The 9,669-nt window shown below is 40.0% G+C and overlaps 1 protein-coding gene across 9 annotated transcripts in view; it reads left to right on the plus strand.

The window, feature by feature from the left end:
• Positions 1-9,291, plus strand: part of mcf2lb (mcf.2 cell line derived transforming sequence-like b) — a 40,781-nt gene extending 31,490 nt beyond the window's left edge. For 4 of the 9 annotated variants that reach the window (XM_067603941.1, XM_067603942.1, XM_067603935.1 and 1 more), the window contains 20 exons: positions 32-90; positions 205-290; positions 452-518; positions 606-721; positions 864-933; positions 1,014-1,106; positions 1,201-1,293; positions 1,383-1,508; positions 3,044-3,265; positions 3,370-3,462; positions 3,570-3,648; positions 3,810-3,882; positions 4,218-4,324; positions 4,603-4,695; positions 6,309-6,374; positions 6,539-6,616; positions 7,076-7,185; positions 8,271-8,383; positions 8,489-8,592; positions 8,705-9,291. In XM_067603941.1, the coding sequence (XP_067460042.1) occupies positions 32-90; positions 205-290; positions 452-518; positions 606-721; positions 864-933; positions 1,014-1,106; positions 1,201-1,293; positions 1,383-1,508; positions 3,044-3,265; positions 3,370-3,462; positions 3,570-3,648; positions 3,810-3,882; positions 4,218-4,324; positions 4,603-4,695; positions 6,309-6,374; positions 6,539-6,616; positions 7,076-7,185; positions 8,271-8,383; positions 8,489-8,592; positions 8,705-8,784 (1,928 nt within the window). In that variant the 3' untranslated portion in view covers positions 8,785-9,291. The remainder of the gene's footprint in view (positions 1-31; positions 91-204; positions 291-451; positions 519-605; positions 722-863; positions 934-1,013; positions 1,107-1,200; positions 1,294-1,382; positions 1,509-3,043; positions 3,266-3,369; positions 3,463-3,569; positions 3,649-3,809; positions 3,883-4,217; positions 4,325-4,602; positions 4,696-6,308; positions 6,375-6,538; positions 6,617-7,075; positions 7,186-8,270; positions 8,384-8,488; positions 8,593-8,704) is intronic. The other 5 variants (XM_067603937.1, XM_067603936.1, XM_067603938.1 and 2 more) reach the window with 5 other exon arrangements.
• Positions 9,292-9,669: the final 378 nt, after the last annotated feature.

The raw sequence follows: 9,669 nt of genomic DNA on the forward strand, positions 1-9,669 counted from the left end.
TTCTCTACACTCTCCTCTTCCTCTGCCGCAGCACACCGAGCACAGCAAGAGAAAAACTGCTCAGAGGGAAACTCTGGAAACTGTGAGAAAGTGAGTGCAGTGTTGTCTATAGTACATGCTGTCTCCCAGTTGTTCTCTAAAGTTTGTGTCGTCTATCGCTTATCATGATGATCCAATGTTTCTTTTTGTTTTTTTTTTCCCAAGGGAAACGGCCAACTGCAGGATGGAGACAGTAACAGCAGACATGCCTCTCTGTCAGAGGAGGAGGAGAACCTGGCAGTGCTCAGGAGGTGAGTAACTCTTTCATCTGTAATCAAATTACACAGCAGATGGACTGTGAGAAAACAGTCATCTCATTATCAATAGCATTATGCATCAATCTTTCCTGAGTGTGCCTGCAGCATTTCCTTTGTTTGATCTCTCTTTCTGCCTTTCTTTCTCTCTCTCTCAGACATGTTATGAACGAGCTGCTGGAAACTGAGAGAGCCTACGTGGAGGAGCTGCTCTGTGTATTACAGGTGTCTAAATCCACTCCACAAAAGGTTTACTATTCTCTGTCTTTTACTTGTGCCTCGAATGTCATGTGTTGTTTTCGTGCCTTGCAGGGATATGCCTCTGAGATGGATAATCCAGCAATGGCCCACCTCATCCCTGCTCCTCTGCAGAACAAAAAGGAGGTTCTGTTTGGTAACATGCCAGAAATCTACCATTTCCATAAGAGGTGAATGAGCGTCCTCTGGCTGTCAGTGATGATACCTGCATTGTGATTTGAGAGTTTAAAGTTTATCAGCATTTTTTATCAATAATCTTCTCTTTCGTTCTTTCTAATCTTCGCTCTTCCGTCATGATTTTGTCGTTTCCAGGACGTTCCTGAGAGAGCTGGAGCAGTACACTGACTGCCCCGAGCTGGTTGGAAGGTGTTTTCTAGAGAGGGTGAGTGAATTATGAGAATTTCAGCGAAGACTTCCTCTGATGAGAAAATTTCTTACATAGAAATTGTTTTCCTTCCTCAGATGACCGACCTGGAGATCTATGAGAAGTACTGTCACAACAAGCCTCGCTCTGAAAGCCTGTGGAGGCAGTGCTCAGACTGCGCCTTCTTCCAGGTGGACAAACTGTCAGCACATCCAGCTTTTTAACTAAACGTTCATTTGTGCGTTCTATTTTTAAACAATGGCTTTCTGTCTTATTTTTGTTCAGGAGTGTCAGAAAAAGCTGGAGCATAAACTGGGTCTAGATTCCTATCTGCTGAAGCCTGTTCAGAGAATCACCAAATATCAGCTGCTACTGAAGGTATGATGCTGTCTGTCTTTTTAGCATCCTCCACCCTCTTGGAGGATGTCATGGCTGTGAGCTAAATGTTTATGTGTTGCTAACTACAGGAGATGCTTAAGTACAGTAAGACCTGTGAAGGGGCTGATGACCTGCAGCAGGCACTGACCTCCATCTTGGGCATCCTCAAGGCTGTCAATGACTCCATGCACCTCATCGCCATTACAGGATATGAGGTAAGATCCTATAAACAGGACACAGGCTCATCAGTCACAGAAAAGACCCTTAAGATGGCTCACTGACATAAAATGGAAGACAGAGACATACTGAGTGTAACATTAGAATATGATACTGTGTAAAAACCAAACTGATCTGTGATGTACTGTGATGTCTGGGAAAATCAAGTTAGGGTGACTTTATTTGCCATTTACACAGATAGAGAGCAGATGCACATTGCGTCATGGTTCTGTCATTCAAAGACAAGACCAACAAAACAAGGGGTATAAAAAGTGAGACAGGTATATTATTACATACATAAAGGGAGAAAAACAACAAATGTACATGTCATGCTTTAAATATAAAAATAAGAAATAAAGTAACATTTTAACGTGACATTAAAAATGTAAAAAATTAAAATATGTATAAAATTGTTATATAAGAGGTGCTTTTAGTGTGTGAAGTTGTCCACAATAAGAGAAAATGTACTGGCTCAGTACACATTTCACCAGTAGGTCTATTGCAGTCTATTGTATGTCAACTGTAACACAAGTGTCTACTCTATTCCTAAGGACATGTACATATGATAGTAATTATATATTACATAGTAAGCGGTTAAAACAATGAATGAATAAAGAAAGCAGCTGTACCGTGGCTCCATCTGGCTCCAATTTGCAGCCAGAGGAAAATATTTAAAACTCTTAATTTTAACACTCTGAAATCATATAATGTAATAACTACACACAGCCCCATCCACTCTGTGATCATGATGACAAAAAATTAAGTATGAAAGAGTCTTGCATATTTCAATTTTTCCTCAGCAATTTGTATTTTGATTGAAATTTTCAATTTGACACTTGTTGAGTGGTTAAAGATCTCCCCCACGAATGTCTGAAGACATATACAAATATTCTTCTTTGAATAACATCTACACAGTTACATCTACTCCTTCTCCTTCATTGAAAAATCCAGCATCTAGGAGGATGCAAATGTTTTTCATTTCAAAAGTTTAACAACTGAACAAGATGTCTTCTGCTTCTTTGAAAATGCCGTTCTCAGTATTTGTAAACTGCAGGCTTATGCTAAGTTGCATACTGGACCACAATTGGCTACAAACTAGTTTTGATGTCACAAATCATGCTCGTAAGTACATGTCCTAAACTAAGATTTAAGGTGAGCACAGAGAAACTTTCCGTTCTCCTCCATGAATGTAAGAACAGCTTTCTAGTTTCAAACTCTGCACCTACATCATTCTGCAAAGTGAAGTTCAAACATTTTGATTTTCAGTGTGTCACTTATTCATGATACAAGGAGGGTCATGTAGATTAAGATTAAGATGGAAAGTGATGTGAGGAGACAATGTTAATATTTTTAACGAGAGGAACGCACACACTTGGGGCAGCTCTTCCATGAAAAAACAGACACATTATTCAGAATATAGACACAAAGCTGACAGAAAAATGCATTTAATAGAATGTGTTCAAATATATACAGTATATGTGGTTGATCAGCTCTATCTTATAACATATTTCCCATGAACTCTCTCCTTTCTCAGGGTAACATGAGTGAACTGGGCAAGCTGCTGATGCAGGGGTCGTTCAGTGTGTGGACAGAGCACAAGAAAGGTCATGCCAAGGTTAAGGATCTGGCTCGTTTCAAGCCCATGCAGAGACACCTGTTCCTCCATGAGAAGGCGCTGCTCTTCTGCAAGAGGAGGGAGGAAAATGGGGAAGGCTACGAGAAAGCTCCCTCCTACAGCTTCAAACACTCTCTCAATGTGAGCGCCTCTTCATTTGCATTGTTGTGTTTTATTGCATTTGTCTCTTATACTGTTGTGTTTTTGTATTATAAAAAAATGTTTCCTCCTATTGTCTATTTTAGATGAGTGCTGTGGGCATTACAGAGAATGCAAAAGGAGATAACAAGAAGTTTGAAATCTGGTGCAACTCCAGAGAGGAGGTCTACATTGTTCAGGTACGTTAATGCATACAAAATAAAGACAATGGATGTCTAATGGATTACTGGTAATACTGGTAAGCAATATACAGTTTACACAATATGTGTTATTTGTTGCTTTTCAGGCACCGACAGCTGAAGTTAAAACGACTTGGGTGAATGAGATTAGGAAGGTTTTGACAACTCAGCTGGAGGCATGTAGAGGTATGGTTTTGTAAATTAATGTTCACCTGGGTCTGATTCCAGGCCAAGATTACACTAATATCAAGGTTTAATCTGAGACTTAACCACTAATATGTTGTCAGTGATAATTAAATGTCTGTAGGCGTTTGGGTGTTTGGAAATGAAACCTCTCTGTCTTTCAGAAGCCAGCCAGCAGAGGGCACCAGATCAGGTTTTCCAGTTTCCCCCTGTGTCAAGTGGATCAGTGAACCTAAGGTAAGCCTGTATGAGAAAGACTAAATGCCGTTGATGGGCATGCGTACCCAGTATGCATTGCGGTCTGACAAAGATACCCAAGGGGCCAATTGGTTAGGTTTAGGTATAGGGAGTGAGATGGTTAGGGTAAAAATATCAGAATCGGAGCCAATCAGAGGCAGAGTAGGGGCGGGTCTTCACAGAAGGCATACTGGGTATGCAGGCCTGACAAGGGCATTTGGTCTCTCCCGAGCCTGTATTCCCCTCTCTATTCATACTCTCTCATTTTCTTCTTTCGGCTAATGTTGAAGTTCTTAACCCAAAGCTCTTTACGCTCCTCATTTGTTCACCCACAGTCCATTCAAGAGCGGTCAGAAGAGCTTTAAAAAGGGAGAGGAGAAGAAAGCTGAGCCCTGCAGTCCTGATGCCAATTCCTCTTCTTCACCAAAGCCCACAGGAAAAGGTGAGCATAGAGACCAAGAAAACATGCAACCCTTCTTTATTTAAACAAATCTTCCTTTAGCATTTGTAGTGCATGTATTGTATAAATGACACTATAATTAGCTTATTCCTTCCACTCTTATAATGATTGATCCATATCTTAACTTCTTTCTTTTTCCACTGGATCATTTAATGTTTTCTTTCTGTTGCTTTTCCCCCTTTAAACTTGCTTGACTGACCTTCTTCCTTCCCTCTTTTTGTCGTCTGTCCCCTCTTCCTCTTGCTTGCCCTCTGGGTCAGATGAGACTGTGACAAGCCCTACCTCAGACAGAGCTGCTGTGGCTAAAAAGCGCTTTACTTTACAGGGTTTCAGTAACCTCAAAGCTCAGAAAGGTAACCGTAGGCCATTACCAATTTCATATCCAAACTATTGCATCGTCATCTGCATTTGTGAAATGGAAGTGTATTTCCATTTAGTGGAAGACAAAGAATTTGGCTTAGTCATTTAAAGGAATAGTTCTACATTTTGGGAAATACACTTATTTACTTTTTTGCCAAGAGGTAGATATGATTCTCATGTCTGTAGAACTGCAACAATTAGTTGAGGGACAGAAAATAAATCATCAACTATTTTGATAATCGATTAATTGTTTTGAGTAATTTTTTTAAGATAAATTGTCAAAATTCTCTGGTTCTAGCTTCTTAAATGTGAATACCTTCTGGTTTCTTTAGTCTTCTGTGATAGTAAACTGAATATCTTTGGGTTGTGGACTGTCGGTTGGAAAAAAACACAACATTTTAGGTTGCATCTTGGGCTTTGGGAAACAGTGATCATCATTTTTCACTATTTCCTGACATTTTATCACAAAACAACTAATTAAATGAGAAAAGAATCGGTTAATCGATAATGAAAATGATTGTTGGTTGCAGCCCTACATGTCTGTATGGTGACGACATGGCATGAGAAAGTTGCTTTCAGCCGAGAAATAGTCCAGCTCATAAAAAATCTGTACACAACTTGTCAATTTTACACTTCAGTTCATGTATGGATCAAACAAATGAGATATAACATAATAATTAGTGAGATTTAGGGGTGCCTGGTTGGCGGCTTTTGTTACCTTTAGACAGAGCGAAGCTAGCTGTTTCCAGTCTTTATGCTACAATAACCAGCTGCTGGCGGTAGCTTCATTTTTACTGTACAAACAAAAGACTGGTACTGATCTTTTTATCTAACTCTCTGCAAGTAAGCAAATAGGTGTATTTCTCAAAAGTGTCTGAAGGACAAAATGAGTAAAAAGTAAAGTTTTGTCAATAGGTCAAATACTACATGCTTCCCTCCACAGAGCCTTCATCTACTGATGATAAAAGTTTTACATTACCCATGACGATCCTCCTGTTACCAGGTATCACACAGCTCCAGACCCCAGTTTCATTCTATCCAGCGCAATGCCTTTTTCACAGCAGACATTTTGACTTATCATAGAAACACAGGTGTTCCAAATAACATTAATGATCGCTCACTTCTATTTAAGTGTCCCAGTAAAACTGTCACAGTGATCCAGCATGTACAGGAACCTGAAACTGAACAGCTAAATGGATTCAACCGTCAATACTTTTATTGTTTACACCTGTGCTTTACCTACTGTGACATTAAAAATGTCTCTCTGAAAAAAGCCCACGTTGCTGATGCATTCTTTTATAGTAGCTAGTCAAGCTATTTACAAAATGCAGATCTTCCTTTCAAAAAGCATCACGACATTGTGCTGCATTTTGAATAAGCATCAGCAGATTCTTTCCGTAGTAGAATTAGTTTGCTACTTCTGTTTTAGTTGTCTTTCCCCAGCTGTTAGTTAACTGTGCATCCAGTATGAAAATTGCTGTTTCCCATTTGACTTTTAGTATGTCTCTCATCAGAATTTACTAATTGAATGTCAGTTTTTCAGTTGTGGTTTCTTTCTTTGCCTCAACAACCATCCTTGTTCCCTCTTTTTCTTGCTCGGTGGTAGGATCTCCGACAAGCCCTGATCACAAGACGAAACGCCAGAGCGATCCTACGCCATTTGGGTTCAAAGGTAGCTAGTTTCTTCAACAATAACTGCATACTCTTCCTGTCTGAGTAGTTGTTGGTCCATGATGCCTGAGCAAAGCCAAGCTCTCTAAAGCTGATGAGTTTCATTGGCTGCAGCGACTGCAGGGTGAATGACTCGCTGTGTTTCCGTTGCCTCCTGTCCCTCAGATGCAGGTCCTCCTCCCCTCCACCTGAGCAGGGCCAGGTGGTTCAGCACCTCTAGTCTCTTACAGACAAAGTGGAGAGGTACACTGGCACCAGCCGGCTCACACCGGCTGTGTGTTTGGCCCACTGTTTCACTACTATAAACCCTTTGTAGAGTGTCTCCCTCAATTTATTCTTTGCCTGCCCCACTTTCCTTTCAGGCTTGGTGAAAAGCCTAGAAATGCACACTGATATGGAGGAATGGTTGCCTGCCACTTGTTTTATTCCTTTGTTTGGGTCAGAGAGTTTAAAATATGGAGCTGCATGCCCATCTACCCAATCTTAGATTTTTTGGTAATAGTTGTGTGACAGAATGTGTCATGTTGGGATTCATGGGATTAGCCTTTTTATTTCTCTCTGCTCAAAAAATCTTTTGTTGGTGCTTCCTCTCACTGTTTCACACTTGTAGATCTCTCACTAGCAGGTCACGCACATGTCTGACAGCAGCTGAAGCTGAATGTTACTAAACTAAACACCTGTGTTTCCCTCTTCCCCCCTCAGGCTGGAACAAGGCCTCCCTGTCACTGGATGCCTCAGAGGAGCATGATGGCTATTCCAGTGCTGAGGATCCCCTTAACTCTGACCCAGAGGACGACAATGGCAAGAAGCTGGTGAGTCACTCTTTGTGACCAGTATGTGTCAGCCTATTTTTATTTGTATTAATCACATTGTGGAGACAAAAATGTGTTAAGTCAGCAACATAATGAGGATCTAAATCCCATTTGTGGACAAAAAGCTTGTCCCCACAAGGAAACCACTAAAATTTCTGGTAAGGATCTCTTTTTTTTGTCAGGGCTATGGTTAGGGTGTAGTGGATATGTTTAAGATAGCATAAGTCTCTAGGGAATGAATATAAGTCAATGTAGTGTCCTCTGAAGCGACAAAAACTTTTCCTTAAAAGGTCTTAACAAGACATGAAACTGAAACTTTTAACGTGAGGCTAAAAGTTCTACTGAAGTCAGTGCTTAGGACATTATTAGCAGCTGTGTCATGATCCATTTTATAGTGTTTATAGTTACAATATACAACATGTTATTTTAAAACTACTGTGTAGTGTCTATGTATTTATGTGGATTTTATAACATGTAATTAAAATTATTGGACCTCTGTTTCTGGCAACCTGATGAATGTAACTCCAATATTTACTTTACTTTTAGATCTGTTTTGGTATTCTCCAACTCCTGAGGGAAAGATGTGCCTCTTTAGCTTCTAAATGATCCGTTATGTTCACAAGCTAGTCGCTAACTTTGTCTGTCTGCTGTTTAGTGCAGGTTAGGTAGCATACAGTGGGTTTATTAGAGCTTTTTTTTGCTGAAAACAGCTGCCTGCTGCAATTGGTTTAAAGTTAATGACATCAATGACACTGAACCAAAACAGTAAAGTTGCAGGCTGTACAACCAAAACAATGAGCTTAAAGGCGCTAAAACACCCCATTAAGCTGAGGAAATACTGCAGATTTGGGTGATAATTCTCAAGGTTCTCTAGGTCCATACTATGAGTATGAGTATGGACTATGATATGAGGTAGTCATACGATCCATTGTTAATATAAAAAAAAAGTGCAGATTTAAAGTTGACACGTGTTGACTGGAGTTCTCATCACAGAAAAATATCAATGTGTTCATTTTACTCTTGATTTATGGATTTTTCTAATATCAGAGTGTATCTTTTTGTTTCCCTATTTGGACTATAAACAGTGTGCCGGCAAATATACAGTGATGGCCGACTATGAGAAGGGCGGAGCTCAAGAGCTCTCAGTGAAGAGCGGAGACATGGTACAGCTGATCAAGGAGGGGGATGACGGACAGTGGTGAGAAAACAGCCTTACTGCTGTCTATGAGAAATTTAAAATAAACAACAACAACAATACAACATTATAGCAGCAATGACAGGTGTGTGTTTATGTGTCATGCAGGTTTGTGCGTAACCTGAGCACCACTAAAGAGGGCTGGATTGCTGCTGCTAATCTTATCACCCTGATTGGAAAGTCCCAGTCTTGCCAGTCTCTCACCAGCTCAGGTGTGCAAACAAACAATTCCAAAAGGAAGTGTGTGTGTGAGACATTAACATAAAGTTATTAAGCTAGAGTACTACATCTGACATTAACCTTCAATATCTGTGTGTGTAACAGAAGGCAGTGGCTCTGGAAACCTCAGCACATCATCAAGCTGCAGTGAGACCTACACAAGCTTCTCTGACATCAAACCATGAACTCCTCAGCACTTCCTCCGTCACCAAACTGCCCCCCTGAATGCTAGCATCATGTGGCTATCTGTGCTGTATTGCCAACATCAGTACCTATTAGAATTTGTCCACAAAAAGCTGTACTTTTTCTTTTTTTTTTTAATGCACAAACATGCACCAAATATTGAGATAACGGCAAATGTTATAGATTTGACAGTGGTGCCATCATGCGGTGAAGATACTGAAAAGATCAACACATCACACACAGTAATTTCACAGTATAGTAAAGTGATCCTATAGTCATACACTCATCTGTTTATTTTTATGAAGAACAGAGGATTCATGCGATAATAATGTGATAGATGTATGAATGGGCCAGCCGGACTGATCTAAGTTAATGCATCTATCAGTGTTCACATTACAAGTGGGGAAGTATGTGGATGACTGTTGTTCATCTGCACTAGTTCACCCAGGAGTTAATTCCACTGTTAGTGTAAATAAGAAAGATAGAGATAAATAAATATGTACGGCTTGGTTAGCTGTCATGAATGTTTTTTCTCAGAGAGTTTTACCAGTCATCTCTTTGTTCTTTGCTTTTTCCCTTTACATGTGTTTATTTATTTGTATGAAATTAAAAAAAGCTCACATGTTCCTTTAGTCACTTTTTAATTTTCCTCCATTTTTCCTTTTCTTACTGTCTTTTTACTACTTTTCCCATCTGTCTTCTTGTTGTCTGTCTTGTTGCTTCTCTGTTGTCAGCCTCTCATTAGAAAACCTGCCACAAGCTGTTCAGACTTTAGTGTATGAGCTGTTGTCTTTTGGGGTCTCTGAGAGCCTCGCGGTCTGCTCTTTGTGGGTTTTCATGTACACTACAAATAAGAAATGTTTCTCAATGTGAATAATCAGAGATCA

This window comes from Thunnus thynnus, chromosome 11, assembly GCF_963924715.1.
Source record: "Thunnus thynnus chromosome 11, fThuThy2.1, whole genome shotgun sequence".
NCBI lineage: Eukaryota > Metazoa > Chordata > Actinopteri > Scombriformes > Scombridae > Thunnus > Thunnus thynnus.